This window comes from Haliotis rubra, unplaced genomic scaffold, assembly GCF_003918875.1.
Source record: "Haliotis rubra isolate DU_JTF1 unplaced genomic scaffold, ASM391887v1 Scf221, whole genome shotgun sequence".
Lineage (NCBI taxonomy): Eukaryota > Metazoa > Mollusca > Gastropoda > Lepetellida > Haliotidae > Haliotis > Haliotis rubra.
The window spans coordinates 1038540-1057090 of record NW_025766237.1 but is presented as its reverse complement, the minus strand read 5'-3'; the positions used below and the strand labels follow the sequence as shown (position 1 = coordinate 1057090).

At 42.6% G+C, this 18551-nt stretch overlaps 1 protein-coding gene across 1 annotated transcript; it reads right to left on the bottom strand.

Annotated features, from left to right (window-relative positions):
- Nucleotides 1–252: 252 nt before the first annotated feature.
- Nucleotides 253–17029, bottom strand: LOC124277420 (transmembrane protein 144-like). The gene is made up of 10 exons (XM_046713120.1): nt 16926–17029; nt 13806–13971; nt 12051–12170; nt 10073–10172; nt 9684–9764; nt 8616–8709; nt 7208–7320; nt 6783–6886; nt 5646–5917; nt 253–604 (listed from the first exon to the last, which is right to left on the bottom strand). Exons 2-10 carry the CDS (start codon nt 13945–13947, stop codon nt 521–523), a joined length of 1110 nt encoding a protein of 369 aa, XP_046569076.1. The 5' UTR covers nt 13948–13971; nt 16926–17029; the 3' UTR covers nt 253–520.
- Between the last annotated feature and the right edge of the window lie 1522 nt (nt 17030–18551).

Below are 18551 nucleotides of genomic sequence, written 5' to 3'. Positions count from 1 at the left end.
TTTGAAGAACTGACTTTGTTGTTGTATTATGATTCAATGTGGCATTTAAAGAGGCTCTATTAAAAGTTTGTAGTATAACTTATTTAATTAAGAGTCAATACATGCATTCTCTCAGGATTTCATATAGATTCCTTATATCTAATGATATATGAACTGTCTAAAGTTGAGAAAAAAGGATTCTCACAATAAGAAAAGCCTCTTTTAATGGTCTGGGTACTGTAGTAGGGTCATTTTCTGTCACCAACTTGAAAAGAAGATGGCAAACTGCTTTATTTTTCTTTCTTGTTTTTGCTTTTTTTTTTGCTTTTTCGCCCGCTTGCCCGCCCCTCATCAACAACAGTTTGGAGATGAGAAACATAAAAAAATGTGGAGGGCCTAATTTGGATGAGATTATGTCAATAGTAGTAGAAAGTTCCGGATGTTGTAATGGTGAAGAGCGTAAAGCCCCGACAGACGGCGTCATGTCATGTTGTAGTCCGAGTATTCATGCCTCCCAACACCAGACGCGGCTGTCATGTGATTACGTCTTTGAGACGCCGGCCACTACCGCCCCAGCTATGGTGCACGTCATGGCGACGACAACAATGATGATATTGCGACGACCCTGCAAAACACGAAATGTGATAATTATGCCAAGATACGTCATGATCAACAATACGGGATCTACTTCACCGAGTTTATATTTTGGGGATTCAGTCAAGGGACACAAAGAAAGATTATAAAGAGAGGAATACGACCATTATTGACATTGTCTTATTTAACAATATTCAAGGCCACAGGTTTGGTCGACGGAACCCATGGTGCTCATGATGCTCTTTGAACGTCTGTTGTATAACGCTGCACTCAGCAATATTCCAGATATATGGAGACAGTATGTAAACAAGAAAAGCCTTTTGAAAAGGCAGCGTTGGAGGCACATGAGTAATTTAGGAATTTTTTTGAGACGGACGTGAAATTATTTGGGGGGTGAAGCTGATTTCAAGAGCCTCACGGTGACCATACCTCCGGCTATTAGAGAGTTGCTTCTGTTAGAGATCGGTACATCGCAAATACGGTTGACACATCCCCAGTATTCAGAGGGGAGGGGGGTACAGGGCGGATAGAGCTTTTGAGAAAGGGGAATGCACACTTTTGAGAAAGGGGGTGCACACTTCATTTTCACGAGAGTTTCAATGGTCATTCAATAAACTTCAGGACTAAAGGGGGTGCGCACCCGTTCCTTCCCACCCCCTTCCCTCTGGATCCACCTATGGGATACGTTTTTGTGAGAAATGGGGTGGGGGTGGGGGTTTTGCACAGTTCATTTTCACCCGTTTCCACGAGAGTTTCAACACTAACACTATGAAGCACCTCTATAGGCCGCAATGGAGGAAATCTTTTGTCGCACTTTCGCGCACCCGTTACGATTATTGCGCACGAAAGAGTTATATGAATGAATTCTTTGTACGTATACATACACATACATGCGCCCTATTTTCGTTATCAAAATATCCAGAGGTTAATATTTGCCAATATAAGCCATCAAACTTCTTTGGAGAAGAATTCCAATCACAACACACCCCACAAGACCCTTCTGGCAACCCCTCAGACTTTTGTGTTAAGACTTCCGCCGAATTTAGTGGGACCTTCCAATTCAGCTGCTGTTCAGGTGAAAAGTATTTCTTGCAAGGTTTTTTCGGACACAGGCTCACAGATTTCGAGTATGTCAGAGACCGTCCACCAATGTCACCTCAATCATCTTCCGCTTCAGAAGCTTGGGTCACTTTTAGATTTGACAGGTGCTGGGGACTGGGTATCTTGGGTATATTGATACAGTTATTCTTGTACCTAGTGACTTCTTGGGTGAAGCAGTTGAGGTACCAACCCCTATTCTCATAGTACCTACAACTCTATATCACAAAAATGTGCCTTTGATTCTTGGTACCAACGTCATGCACATAGCCTTTTTGATTCACCGATTTCTGGTACTTCTCCTTCATGGACTCGGGCTCGTCAGTGGTTAAGAGATTCTCTGCTTGACCTTAACAGTACTGAAAGTGTGCTGACTACCAAGTCAATTACTATCCCTGCTTCCTGCATTCAGATTGTCGCTGGTATTTGCAGGGGTAAGCCACAGCAGAAGGGTAAGCATTTCTTTGCTACTTCTCGTGCACTGAACGTCATCAATGGTATTGTCAATTCTAAACCAGGACAGACAACAACAAGGGGAACAGTTGATGGTCACAAATCCATCTTCAAAACCAATTACCATTCCAGCCAAGACAGTTCTTTGCTGCCTGGAACAGGTTAGTTTGGTTGAAGGCCTTCCTTCAGAACATGAAGAGACTATCCATGGCCTGATTCCGAGAAACAAGACTTGTTTAATTTAAATTAAACTTCCTACACACCAGAGCAGATAGCCCAGTTGAAGTCTCTCCTTTCTGAATTCGATGATGGCTTCAGTAAATCTGATATGGATGTGGGACATTCTCATAGGATTGATTTGGTCACTCATAGGATTGAACTCACAGACGAACAACCATTTAGGGAACGACATCGCCATATTCCACCTTCTATGTATCATGAGGTTAGGGATCATCTTAAACAGATACTGGATTCGAACGTTATCTGTCCTTCAACAACTCCCTATGCTTCTCTTGTGGTACTCGTACACAAGAAAGATTCTTCTCTGAGATTTTGCATTGAGCTTAAAGACTTGAACAAACGCACGATTCGCGATTCGTATGCTCTTCCCAGGATTGAAGAAACCCTTGATTCACTTCATGGCGCACAGTATTTTTCCTGTCTGGATCTTAAGTCCGGTTACTGGCAAGTTGAGGTCTCGTGGAGGAGCACAAGCCTTGTACGGCTTTCACAGTTGGTCCGTTAGGATTTTACGAGTGTAATCCTATGCCCTATTCTATTTATCTTGATGACGTCATTGTATTTACTAAGACATTTTATGAACATCTTGAGAGATTACAAGCAATTTTTCAACGATTGCGAGAGAAGGGCCTCAAGGTGAAGCCTTCCAAATGCCAATTCTTGCGGACCTGTTAAATATCTGGGTCACGTAATGTCTGAAGACGGCATCACCACCGATTCAGAGAAAATTGAAGCCCTCCAGACATGGCCAGTACCGCAAAGTGTTGATGACGTTCATCGCTTCCTTGGGTTCTCTGGTTATTCCCGTCATTTTGTGCCAAACTATGCTAAGATTGTAAAACCGCTGATCGGTTTATTAGTTGGGCACTGCGGCAAAAAGAGGACACGTAAGACAGATAAGCAGTGGATGTGGGGTAATGAACATCAAACTGCCTTCAGTGAACTTGTGAACAAGCTCAGCAGTGCTCCAATCTTAGCCTATGCAGACTCCTCTCAACCTTTCGAGCTACACATTGATGCTAGCGGTGAAGGCCTTATACCAAAACCAGAAGGTGAGAAAAGAGTGATCGCCTATGCAAGCAGAGGATTGTCTTGCTCTGAGCGCAGACATCCAGCTCACAAGTTAGAGTTAAAATGGGCCGTAACTGTTTAGTTTCATGACTACTTGTACGGCAACCATTTCACTGTTTGGATAGATAATATCCCCTTGACATATGTTCTGACCTCTGTTAAACTTGATGCCTGTGGTGATCGCCGGCTTGCTAATCTTGCTGCCTACGATTTTTCTATAAAGTACATTCCAGGCGCAAGGAATAGGGATGCTAATGCTCTGTCCATGTTGCCACGGGAGGTGTTAGACATCAAATCTGTATCTGCTATCTGTAACTTACAGCAGACCACTCCTTTTGTGGAAACATTATCTATGACCCACGACGTGACTGAAGTTTTGAGCCATATGATTTCTGTCAATGATCCTAGTTCTTCCAGTGTTGGGACTGATAATAAAATGCTAATGTTCCAGTAGGCGTATCCTTCAATCTGCTCGATTGTAGAACTACTCCGCACTAGTAATCGTCCTTCAAAGGAATGAGAAACTGCCAACATTTTACGTCAGTGGGATTCACTTCATCACATAAATAAAATTCTGGTGAGACAACAGGGCGACAGTGGCAATCCCTATTTTCAGACGATTGTTCCCAAACCTCAACGTGAGACCATCATCACACACCTTCATGATGGTATGGGACATCTGGGTAGGGATCGGAGAGTGGCACTTCTCCATACCAGGTTGGCCTGGTACTATTGGCCTGGAGTAAATAGGGGATGCTGAGAACCATATCCGTAGTTGTCAACGCTGCATTTTGAGCAAAGCTCCCAATCTGACCAAAAAGGCACCTCTGGTAATGTGGAGACATCTCAACCGATGGAAATGGTCTGTATGGACTTCCTTTCTCTCGAACCATCCGCTGGTGGTTACGAAAATGTCCTAGTAATTTCCGATCATTTTACTAAATATGCCGTTGCCATTCCAACTTGGAATCAGACAACTGCCAAAGCACCCTCTGAGAACTTTATTGTTCATTGCGGGGCGCCAGGCAGATTGCATTCGATCACCCGATGGGGAACGAGCTGGTTGAAAGGTTTAACCGTACACTTCTAGGGATGATCGGTACATTGCATGACCATGAAAATGCACGTTGGAAAAACAATTTGTCTCATCTGGTCCACGCCTACAACTGCACAGTTCATGAGTTAACCGGGTTTTCTCCTTATTATCTCATGTTTGGTAGACATCCCAGGTTGCCAGTCAACGATGCATTTGGCTTATCTTTAGCTACCGCACCTTCACCCACTTATACGCAGTTGGCTGCTGATTTGAAGCGCAAATTAAATTCTGCGTATGAGTTGGCATCAGCAAACCTTGAAAAGGCCCGAGCGAAACAACGGAAAGCTTACCACTTCAAAGCTCGTGGTGCAACAGTCAAGGTTCATGATGTGGTGTTGGTTCGTAACGTTGGTTCAGAGGTAAACAGAAGATGGCCGATCGTTGGAAGAGAATTTCTATGTCGTGGAGGCACAACCCAATATGGGCATTCCAGTTTTCAAAGTCCGAAAGGTAGGCACTGTTGAATGTCGGGTTCTCCACCGTAACGTGCTTCTCCGGGTTGGTTCAGACGGTAAACCGATTCCCAAGCCACGTATTCCTTCGCCGCCACTGGATGTGTCGGATGTGGACACAACTGGACACAACCCTGTATGTAGAGGATCAGCCAGGACAGATTTCGCTGACACCACCTACACCAGCACCGAGAAGGAATAACCCAGGTCACTCTGACTTTATTGAACCTGCGTTATCCAACCAATAATCATCGGGTCTGGACCAGACAATCCAGTGACCAACATCATGAGCATCGATATAGGCAATTGTTTACGATGACATATGTCACCAAGTCAGGGAGCCTGTGACCAGGGAGTCAGAATGACCATTGTCCGAATCTGTTTTGTCAAACAAGCCACCCGATACCGTTAGTCGCCTCTTACGACAAGCATGAGTAACTGAAGACCACTTCTAACCATCCTCACGGGTACCTTGAAAGTAATATCATAAGATTTTGACAGATAAACTGTGAATACTTATCGTTGGTGTAACAAACAACAGGTCGCCAGTGCACAGAGCTTGTCATAGTGTTCGACTTCGTGAACACCAAGGGATTCTAGTGTGTGACTTGACTGATGGGGTTCATCAATATTCACTCAATTCATTCACACCATCGACCTACCTTGATCTCCTTGAAGGCCACCACTCCAATCAGAAGCGAGATTCCCATAGGGACGGTAGAGATGATTGGGAAGGAGACGGGGTCTGAGAGAGCCTTGTTAGCGATGAACCATGAGGCTGTCCCTACCCCCCACATCAAACCCGACACTAGACCCGGGACGATCACCCGAAGGAACACCTTGGGCCGGTTGCGCAAGAAGACAGTGTAGATGACGAAGTAGACGGTTGCGGTGAGGTAGATACCGCAGTAGTGAGCAAACACGTAGTCGATGGCTGGAAGTAAATTGTGAACAATGAAACACCGGTAGTCCGGACTCTCTCATTATCACTGACATCATCCGGATTAACATATCATGTATTAGGCCTTGAGTCCTATTGGGTCAATTTAGCGCTTTCCAAAGGTAATCGCCCACAATGTAGGATTTCCGGGATGATGGGGTCCAACATACTGGCGTGTCTCCCTATTAACAGAGTCTGGATAGTGTCTTATACAATAAATATGCCAACAAATCCCTGTGACGGAGTTGCGTCTGTAACAACTGATCTCTTAATACAACAGAACCCCGCTAATCTGGACTGTACCAATCTTCAACATAAAAACACAAAGTTATATATTTTCAGATAAACGAATCACTGGTCCGGAGTAACAGCCCAAAATTAGAAAAGAAAAGCAAGATTTATGGATGTCAACTTCTTTATTGTAAATAACACGACGATTTGGAGTGTATGCTTACTTCTACATCTGGTCATACACTCCGAAAGCATACAATCCGAAACGTCCTGTTATTCACAATAAAGAAGTTGACATCCATAAATATTGCTTTTCTTATGCATTCCACTTCTAAATGCCCTTCAAAGATTTGAGCTCAAAATTATGTCTCATCGTTCCAAACTGTATATGTCCCTGAGACAGGGTTTCCGGATTTCCGGTTACTATATCAAGTGTGATTAGTGAGTGAGTTAGTTTAGTTTTACGCCGCTTTTAGTAATATTCCAGCAATATCACGGCAGGGGACACCAGAAATTGGCTTCACACATTGCTCCCATGTGGGGAATTGAACCGGGTTATCGGCGTGGCGAGCGAACGCTTTAACCACTAGGCTACCCCACCGCCCCCAAATGTGAGCAGCATCCTCACAGTTCTGACTGGCACCGTTGTCTTTCTCGTGTTCTTGCAGATATCTGGCCGGGATGAACTGGAAGGCGTACATCATACCGGAGAAAGCAGCTAGAACAATACCACTGAAAGAATGACAAAACATACCGCTCAATTTGTATAGGGTTATTTCTTTAAATGTAATTAGGAACTGAATGGCTCTATGTGATTTTATGTCATCATGGAAATTTGGCTTAAGGTAAAGTAAACATTTTGTCACATCACAATTTGTACTCTGAGTTTATGAATGTATTAACAGTGAGTTGAATACATATTTATCATTAGGGAAAGCAATTTAGGATTATACCAGATCCGTCCTAATTTGCATTAATATTAATTTACATACTTTGAAACTAATATATGTTTCAACTGAACTGGCGGTTTAGAAGTGGAAACATTCAACATACATTATCTTCTTCTTGACAGGTGACCATCTTTCTATAAACATTTGTCCGGGGTTTGGTTTTTCAGGGGCATTTTCTTCCATGTCACCGTCTTTGGGTTGAGCCATGCGGATCCCCTGTAGGACGTGGAAATGGTGGATAAATATTACATCGTAATTTATCAGCTGTTGACATGGCGATTTGCATAAACATACAACATGGATGGGGGTTTTTAACGTTTAAGAGGCTTAAATGGGTGAGTGAGTGCGGTTTTAAGCTGCTTTTAACAATATTCCAGCAAAATCACGGTGGGGGACACCAGACATGGGTTTCACACGTTGTACCCATGTGGGGAATCGAACTCTGGTTTCGGCGTTACGAGCCAACGTTTTAACCACTAGACTACCCAAACGCCTCTTGATAAATCCTTGATAAGTATTACAAGGATTTGGATTGATTTTTCGTGGACTTCGACAAGCCATTGGCTATAGAATTTATCCATGGGACTGGTGTACGCTATAGCTATATAGGGGGGGTTGGGTAGCCTAGTTGTAAAGGCGTTCGCTCGTCACGCCAAAGACCCGGGTTCGTATTTCTGGATATTGCTGGAATATTGCTGGAAATTTGCTAAACTCGGCATAAAACTAAACACACCGTAGCTATATAATAGTGTGTGATGACTTCAAGCTGCAAGTGTGGGTTCGAATCCCGCATTGCACTCAACCATAAAAAGTACAAGACCTAAGGGTAACATATGGCACATTTGACCACTTTCTTAAAAGGCATTGTGTATTCTTATATTACAGAGGCTTGTGTATTATCGATTCTCAACTATACAAGCCAGTGACTGATATATTGAACATCGATTGGAAATCGATGACAGATAAGAAACCAATTAACCAAAACTTGACCATCCATTTAGTCGCATTTTACGACAATCACAATGGTTTGTTGGGGTCAATATTTTACATGGAATTGCCACTGGTTTTCAAGGTTTTCAAGGAAAAGAACACATGTGCATGGTACGAGTAATCTGTCAAGATACTGTTTAAAACTTCTGGACCATTTGAAGAAACATATTCAACATTTGACAAAATGGCCAAAAAAATCAAATCAAATTTATGTGCTATTAGGTATTTAATTAACACAATCAAATTCATTTTGCAATACAGTCATGCTTTATCATGCGAGTAAATATGCATTTTGTGTCGTTATATTTTCCACACAGGTACAGATGTATTTAGTTACCTACTCATGCACACCGGAGCTGTCGACACCTGTGACCAGGGTAGCACAGTGGTTCGCACCCCACACCAACAGCACGGGTTCGGTTCCCCACGTGACATGCGTACTGATATCGATAGAACATTGCTGAAGGCGATAAAACAATTCACTGACTCACTCACTCACTCACTGCTTAACATATACTGACCTTACTGTCGGCCGCCTCTTCGTCAGGTCCTGGTATTGTCAACTCCATGGTAATAGGTTGAATATCTGGCTTGACAAACGCATACATCAATGTACTGCAGAGAAATACACAGATGTTACCACATTGTCATTACCATGTTCCCACCACAATAATGTTTCTAGCATACAATTGAAAAGGTCTATATATTTCAATCCCACCTATATCTACCCCGACAACAAGACGTGTTTAAATCTCAAATCTATAGTGTTCACTTATACTGATACCCTGCTAAACCTACACCAACATGAACCATTTACACGCACTTGTATTGTCACAAGTAATCAGGGCGACCTGTACGTCAGCGTCATTGGCTGCCGACCATATTGAACTTGGCCAGGCGCTGCAAAAGGAGTGAGACGGACTCCCTCAAATTGACTGTAAGAGACTTACACTCTGTAGGCCTCGTTAAGTGAAAGGATGTTTGACACATTGTGGGCACTGTTTATCCAGAAACACTTTCTCTCCAGTCCTTCATAAAATCAACTTCTTACATAAGAGCCAATTAGAAACAGAAACTAATATCTCTTAAAATATTGATTTTTATAAATTTTGATATTTCCGAATATCACCTGCGTTTTTTAATAATGTAATATAATCCTATTTCCAAACTACACCCAGCTATTCGATCCCTTTTCATATCACAAAGACCCGTGAAGATCCAGGTAAGAATTTGTCTTGAGCAACCCATGCTTGTCGTAAAAGGTCAAGCTCTTTGACTATTGACACATGTCATCGTATCCAACTGCGTAGATTGATGCTCGTGATGCCAATCACTGGATTGCCCGGTCCATACTCGTCTATTTACAAATGGAATATTGCCGAGTGCAACGAGATAAACAAGCAACACAAATCATATCTATGAATCCACACGCATATTCAGAGTTCACGTCGACAGCCACGCCCCACCTACACTTTACGCGTATCTCCTATCACTGGCACCTTCATCGCCGCTTGTTCATCTAACTCATCTTCATCCCCTCTACTGCATACATGTGTATAGAATACACACAGTAGATGTGCTTGTTTTACCTGACGAAAGAGATGGAAACGCCGACGTAGTTCAAGGTGATGTTGTTGGGGATCTCGGCGTCCACGCCCACCAGCCCGAACCTGCAACATGTTTATCTCAAGGTATGAATTATATAACATGGTAGCGCAATATCCGATATCGATACATTAACAAAGAGTTAAAAACTGGGTCAAAAGCTGTTTTAAAAGCGTTTACTTAAACTGAAAGTGACGACAGTAAAGCACTTTTCAGGTAAAATGGTGCTCAAGAATTCGACTCGGGATGTCTAACCAGAGCCATCGCCTCACCTCAGGTACCATCTATAAGCATTATGTTTACAATGTCATTTATTGCAAACTGTATCAGACCAAACGCTCAAACATTGACGTCCATGACGGACATGACGCACCTGCCGTTGGCCCAGCCGATGAGCAACTGCACGGAGCCCCAGACACAGATACCGAGGCCAAGGCCGATGGTCTTCACGATAGGGACCACACAGATGTTTCCTGGGGAAGAGTGAGTGAGTTTGGGGTTTTTTAGAATTACGAGGATGGGACACCACCAATTGGCTTCACACCTTGTACCCACGAGGGGAGCAGAACCCGGTCATTCCGCGCGATGAGCCCCAAAAGTAACCACCAGACTACCCTATGCCCTTGGAGGCAAAGAATGCTTCTTTCAGAGTAATGTTTATTATGCAATAAAGTAAGTCATTTTAAATTATAGTCTGACAGTTTTTCAAATATTTCATTAATTTTCTAATATTCGTTTTCCCATGATTTGACAACATGAATGAATATGTTACGAGCTTCTAAAGTACCTTGCATATCATTTGCAGAACATTTTTATCCAAACATTTCCGATGTACTTATTATCCAAACATATCCGATGTACATGTACGCCTAACAATACCTATATTTTCAGCTGCCTTTGACATAAATGATACATGCTGCTCAGTCTCATGAAAATCAAATGTCCGTGCTCGCAGCTGCAACGCATTAATTTGTCACAGCCCATCAGAGGTCACAGTCGGACGAACGGGCAAAGTGCAAATTTATATGTGTTGTAGAACGTCGAGAAAGCTGACATCCCAAACGAAAGAGCGGACTATGTGACTGATTCCGTCAAATGTATTCCTCAATAAGGTAAAACATCAAACTGAAAATAAATTTCCATTACACGTGGAAAGAACTGCCCTTAAGTCTCAGCCATCTTTTCCACAATTTTCTTGTAGTCACTTTACCAGTGAATCAAGAATTTGTCAATATATTTTTAAAGCCTAGTATGAGACGGAATTCGCCAGTTTGAAACTTGTTCTGTAGGGCTTGAAAAAGCCGTCATACGCTTTGATTGGTTAATGTTGACTTCATGTTAATCATTTTATTGGTCCTGCAAAATTCGCGAACGGTCGCACTGACGTGACCGGTGATGGGAAATCTTCTTGTAGCGACAACAAGAGCGTAGCTGGAGTTAGATTTCATGAAGCTTTAATTCTATTTTTTCTCAATGAATATTTTATAGTACTTGTTAGTGTCATTTAACAGATGTAATTACTTGATGTTAGTCTGCTACTCACCCGTGGCCCCGAAACAAGTCAAAACAATGATTACGCACAAGTCTCGTTCCTGCTGACTGGGTTCCGTCCTATTGCGCAACTTACTACAATAACCAGTCAACAATTTTGAGACTAACTCATTCAACTGGACATATAGTTATTAATCTGTATTATCTGATGGACCTAATCACTTGCATATTGCAACACTACGCTCCTTCTTATCCTTCCAAACAGGTCGTGCAGCGTGCTGTGTCGCACAGCGTGCGCTGACAAACGGAAATCTGGACATCGTGGAAATCTCAAGACGAGGCTCAGCCGCTTGAAAAATTTGGCGGTCTAGTACGGACTTGATGTTTCATCAATCACAGTGTACGTTACAAATAATGCACCTAATACGCGCAAAAACACATTACAGGTGTAACCAGTGAGCCAGATGAATTGTGAATAATTAAACGACCTCTTCAAACAGGGGCAGGCTGTGACGTCTTAGATAACGACATGCTACCTTAACCTCGACATAAAATATAGAAATACGATTTTATTAAACTTTAAAATTAAGATTAATTTGTAAATACCATTTTCTTATGACACAAGCAATTGGAATTCAGTGTAACCATAGTTGTGTGTAGTGTCTCCTTTCAATTTCACACGAGAAAATTCGAATCGGCTGAAAAGTAGGTCATTGTCTGAATTGGTTAATGAGACTCATGTTTCGGTTTGAACTACCAACCACAACAAAAGGAAGGACATCTTAGTCTGTAATTCACCCATGGCCTGGATGTAATGACCAACCACGACACAGAGAAAGACATGTTATTAGGTTACTTACCTGTTGCCCAAATGATGCCCCCGACCATGGCAAAGGGGTAAAAGCGTGACAGCCGGATTGTCTGGATCACTATGCCCGAGACTATGATGGCATTACTCAACACCCACTGGAAGAACATGCCTGAAAATAACAAACTGGAATGTCATATGTTAAAATATGAATAACTGAACTAGCCACAACTATACACCCAATAGTTTACCATCACTCATCTGCTCTCATAACCCAACCGCTTACCATCACGGATCCTTCCTTTTGAACTTGTTGCTCACCCATCAGTCCTTACCATCACATATCCGTCTTTATTATTCACCCCGACCCGTGAAGGTCCGGGTTAGAATATGGATCTTCAGTAACCCATGCTTGTAAAAGGCGACTAACGGGATCGGGTGGTCAGGCTCGCTGACTTGGTTGACCCATGTCATCGGTTCCCAAATGCGCAGATCGATGCTCATGCTGCTGATCACTGGATTGTCTGGTCCAGACACGATTATTTACAGACAGCCGCTATATAGCTGGAATATTGCTGAGTGCGGCGTAAAGCTAAACTCATTCACTCACTCACTATTATTCACCCACTTACCATCACCTATCTGTCTCTATTATTCACCCACTTACCATCACCTTGCCATCTTTATTATTCACCCACTTACCATCACCTAGCCATCTTTATTATTCACCCACTTACCATCACCTAGCCATCTTTATTATTCACCCACTTACCATCACCTAGCCGTCTTTATTATTCACCCACTTACCATCACCTAGCCATCTTTATTTTTCACCCACTTACCATCACCTATCCGTCTTTAGCATTCACCCACTTACCATCACCTAGCCATCTTTATTTTTCACCCACTTACCATCACCTAGCCGTCTTTAGCATTCACCCACTTACCATCACCTAGCCATCTTTATTTTTCACCCACTTACCATCACCTATCCGTCTTTAGCATTCACCCACTTACCATCACCTATCCGTCTTTAGCATTCACCCACTTACCATCATCTATCCGTCTTTATTATTCACCCACTTACCATCACCTGTTTTTATTATTCACCCACTTACCATCACCTATGTCTTTATTATTCACCCACTTACCATCACCTAGCCATCTTTATTATTCACCCACTTACCATCACCTAGCCATCTTTATTATTCACCCACTTACCATCACCTAGCCAGCTTTTTTATTCACCCACTTACCATACCTGTCTTTATTATTCACCCACTTACCATCACCTGTCTTTATTTTTCACCCACTTACCATCACCTTGCCATCTTTATTATTCACCCACTTTCCGTCACCTATCCGTTTTTAGCATCCACCCACTTACCGTCACCTATCCGTCTTTAGCATTCACCCACTTACCATCACCTATCCGTCTTTAGCATTCACCCACTTACCGTCACCTATCCGTCTTTAGCATTCACCCACTTACCGTCACCTATCCGTCTTTAGCATTCACCCACTTACCGTCACCTATCCGTCTTTAGCATTCACCCACTTACCATCACCTATCCGTCTTTAGCATCCACACACTTACCATCACCTATCCGTCTTTAGCATTCACCCACTTACCGTCACCTATCCGTCTTTGGCATTCACCCATTTATCATCACCTATCCGTCTTTAGCATTTACCCACTTACCATCACCAGCTCGTTCTCATCACCTATCGGTCCACTTTTGCCACACACATCCATCGTCCGCCCACCTACCATCATCCACCGTCCTACCATCACCCATCCACTTACCATCACCCGTTTCGAACTTCTTGACAGGTACGAAGTTGGTGCCGAACATGATGGAGGCTATGCCGCAGCAGATGAAGCCGACATACTGGGGAAGGCCGTCCACGTCTGTGCCGTTGGACAACAGGTTGGTCGTGTTCTCCATCCCTAAATATTGGCTGGCTTGATTCTGTAAACAATAACTGAATTTAGTCACAACTTTATCATCATTAATTATATTTTTATGAAATAATGATACTTGTGTTTTGCCATGTTTCCATGACTCCATTACATGAAACAATCTTAAGTTTCTTCATCGCACGTGTGGAACAATTAAAAACACAGACATTTGTTTAGTCTACTGTGGCAGTTGCAATACTTTGAGAGAGTGAGTAAACAATATTCCAGCAATTTCACGGCGGGGGACAACAGAAATAGGCTTCACACATTGTACCCATATGGGGAATCGAACCCGGGTCTCGGCGTGACGAGCGAACGCTTTAACCACTAGGCTACCCCACCGCCCCACTTTGACTGAGTGTGACATAAGAAACTCGGTCTTTTGTTTCAGCAACATGGTGTTCCACAAGGCTTGGCCATTAGCCCGTGCCTGTTGCGGTACATTGCTCATAATTTGAACTGTATGACTGTATATATTCAAATTTATGAAACGGAAGTGGATATTGCCAAATTAATGAAAAACAGCAACAAACATATATCTGAAGCCATGTTTTCATTATATGAAACAATTTTGAGCATCAACTAGAAAATTTCTTATGGTAAAATTTGGAAAACACAAATGGTCCTAAGAGGGAATATTACTGAATAAAGTGTGTTTATAGAAGTATCATCATCACTGAATTTGTTAGTTGATGGAAAAATTGTAACAAAATATGCTGATGTCTAAAATCGTTATGAGAAAATCTTACATTAATTTGAGCAAACATTCCATCACCCTGGGATCAAACATTCGGCATCAAATTTCCTTCTAATATTGGACCACAGTTTGTTCTGAGCTATCCATTACCAATACTGAACGGATCTCTATACATCACGAACCTGAGTTTCCTTCAGAGTTAAATGTTGTAATATGGCCATACAGGTAAACTTTTGTATGGTCCTATTTTGGGTTAGTGGTCTTATACTGAATACAGTTTCAACCTACCCGTCTATCTGTCTGCATGTCTGTATGTCTGGCTATCGTTTCTATATCACCCCTGAATACATACGTCCACTATGCTTCCTGTGTAGTTGTGACCTGTGTCTATCTTCAGTAAACTGTATAAAGGACGCCTCGCATATCTCATGGATGGGCAAATGGACCCTATCCGGACATGAACCTAGTAATATGTAGAGCAGAGGGACACAAGGTTCGTTCGTGATCTTCTTGTAGGTTACAGAAATAGGCGAGACTTGCACACGTTACTCGTATTGGCAAGCGAGATACTGACTGACTGACTGAGTTTGGTTTTACGCCGCTTTTAGCAATATTCCAGCAACATCACGGCGGGGGACACCAGAAATGGGCTTAACACATTGTACCCATGTGGGGATTCGAACCCGGGTCTTCGGCGTGACGAGCCAACGCTTTAACCATTAGGCTACCCCACCGCCCCGGCACGCGAGATACGTTGCTATACATGAATTGTAAACTGTATGGTCTTGTTAGTCAGACTCTCACTGCATCAAAGCATTGTCAACTTGTTATTCAATAAACCGTACTGGTTTATAACGTATTTAATGTTTCATTTGTCAATGGCGTTATTAAACTAAGCATTTGGTTTTTTTCATGCGTCCTTACATCAAGCGGGATCGGGTGGTCAGGCTCGCCAACTTGGTTGACACATGTCATCGGTTCCCAAATGCGCAAATAGATGCTCATGCAGTTGATCACTGGATTGTCTGGTCCAGACTCGAGTATTTACAGACCGCCGCCATATAGCTGGAATATTGCTGAGTGCGGCTAAACTTACTCACTCACTCACTCACTCACAGCTTACATTAAAATATTCAGCAATAATTTGCCCATAAATCCGTGTAATATTCCATCACAATCACTGCGGGAGACACCAGAAATGGGCTACATATTGTACCCATGCGGGGAATCGAAGCCGGGTCTTCGGCGGGACGAGTGAACGCTCAAACCACTAGGTTACCCCACCGCCTCCACAGTATGTTAAGAAACGTCACGTCTGACGTTCAGCTTGACATGTGTTCAATGCAAAACATAAAGTCTTTCATCAACGTACTTGCGCATGTCAGGACGTATGGTTAGTTTTAACGATAGGTAAATGGTAAGCACATTTCCCCATTCAAGTAACTGCATGTATTTTACAAGAGTGATGAAAATAAACAGTTTGATACAACCGAAAATAATGACACATTATTTAACACACGTTTGATGACGCTGATACGTTGATATCTTTGCTGGAGGCGTTATCAAGATACTACTATCAGATGGTTATATATATTGTTATCAGCTCTGAGTTAGCAGCAACCTATATTTGTAACAACCAAGACTTTCTACACGTCTGAGCTGTCAAAACACAGGCCAGTCCCTGTACTTACTGGAGGGAAGGCTTGCCAAGTTTATGTTGACCTTCTGAAAGGTGCCCCATGCAGATATTTAGTAAACAGACATGATAAATAGCTTTGACCTTGACACATAACATATGCAGAGCAGGATCTAAAATGAATGCTTCTTTGCAAGAGACCTGTTTTCACATAGTACACTGGTGAGTATTGCAAGCACCAGGAACATATTCTGATCAGTAGCACATTAGTGACTCTTCACTGAAACATTATGAAAATGCATGTTTGATTTTTAATGTAATGTATGGCAAAATGACCACAAAAATAAAATGACGCAGTTTGGGGTATGGGGTATTTAGGACTGAAGTAAGTACACACATATACTAGATAGTCGTCAAACGGGTTCGAATCCCATTAAAAGTGCTCAGTTATTTGGGAACTCTCTCTCTCTCTCTCTCTCTCTCTCTCTCTCTCTCTCTCTCTCTCTCTCTCTCTCTCTCTCTCTCTCTCTCTCTCTCTCTCTCTCTCTCTCTCTCTCTCTCTCTCTCTCTCTCTCTCTCTCTCTCTCCATCTATCTATCTATCTATCTCCACAAACACACAACACACTTACCTTAAATTGCCTTCTCAATCTAGGATTCTTAGGACCATCCCAATGCCACCTGTCTATCGAAGGTGCAATGCAGGATTTAATTCCCCTTACAGTTTGTGTGGAACAGTGCATTATTCAGTTGAGGGGTAACGTTACAATCTGGTATAGTTTTACAAGGACATGTCGGTTGACAATTGAGGTTAGGAGATATAGATATAGGTGTGTACCTTATCAGCACACAATAACGGTAAGTAGTGACGCCAGTGAGCAGGTTTCCGTACAGAGATTGCACACATTCTGCTGTTAGGGTGTGAGTGATGTCAATGGACACTTCAGAACTAAGCGGCCTTTAGTGGGCCCCAATAGAGTAGCATGTGTCGTAAACAAGTTCCAAGATGGAGCTATGAAGGCTTAACTTAGTCATATAGGTATGAAGGTGTAGATGCATCTGAATTTACAGACAACGTTGTTGCTGTTATTGTTGTTGTTGTTTTCTTGTTGTTTCTATTGTGTCAGTATGCCCTATAAACGTGTAATGAGTCTAGTTTATCAGGTAACTGTTTTCCTTTTCGTTGTGCGTTGTTTCGTTTCTAGCCATAGTTGTATGAAGACACGTGAAGATCCGGGTTAGAATTGGCCTTCAGCAAACCCATGCGTTAGAGGCGTCTAACGGGATCGGGTGGTGTGGCTTGCTGACTTGGTTGACACATGTCATCGTATCCCAATTGCGTAGATAGAAGCTCATGATGTTGATCACTGGATTGGCTGGTCCAGATTCGATTAAATACAGACCGCCGCCATATAGCTGGAACATTACAGCATGGGGCGTTAAAAAATAAGCAAACAAACACACAATCGCATGATAATAACGAACGAATTAGGAACACATTACAGCCGGCTGTGGAGTATGACAGTACAGCGTGTTGCCCCACTGCGTATAAATATCCCAATGGCGAATTTAGGAAATCTCTACCACTCATATTGCAGCGTACAGTGCATGGTAAGTGGCCGATGACGTTGACGCACACGTGGACCTGTCATGTTATTGTTCTGTGGGGGTCGCTTCTAACCATTCTGTTCTATAGATGCTGAAGTTTCCATCATGCCATTACCTGCAGACCCTCAGCACGTAAAGGTGTGTTCTCACGGTGCGACGTGAGAACACCCAAATCGTAGCGAAGTGATATCACATACAACTAGTCGCAGGCGAGTTGTAAGACATAGGATTTGTCCGAATTCACATGCTCTCGACCAATCAAATCGCTTAGATCTGTGTTCACCTCAGAGTCGGAGACAACGAAATCGACCTTACCAGAGAAGCAACCGACCCACATTTACACTGCTTTAGGCTTTCCCTTCTTTTTCAGTGACTGCGATATACAGACTGACATTAACGCTAGCGTTTCTTCTTCACTCGGCGATTCCATGTTGCCGAGTTATACGTGAGATTCTCGCGAGATACGAGTTGAATGCGACTTAGTTGAATACACAAATAACAAAGTCGTTACAATCTTTGTTATCTACCTCACACATGAATGTCGCTTTCTGACTGGCTGAGAGCTCTTCTATTATTTTCAATGTACCCCGATTACAAGCGAGTAACATTTGAATGTACCCCGCTGTCAATGGCAACTCATTTGGTACTTC

What these genes read in the sequence shown, in the direction of transcription:
- LOC124277420 (XM_046713120.1), bottom strand. Translation starts at nt 13,947, where the DNA reads ATGGAGAACACGACCAACCTGTTGTCCAACGGCACAGACGTGGACGGC. An exon ending in GAAGTTCGAAACGGGTGATG is followed by an intron (nt 12,171 to 13,805) that starts GTAAGTGGATGG and finishes TGTTATTTTCAG; the next exon opens with GCATGTTCTTCCAGTGGGTG. An exon ending in CAACGGTGCCAGTCAGAACT is followed by an intron (nt 5,918 to 6,782) that starts GTGAGGATGCTG and finishes ATTTACTTCCAG; the next exon opens with CCATCGACTACGTGTTTGCT.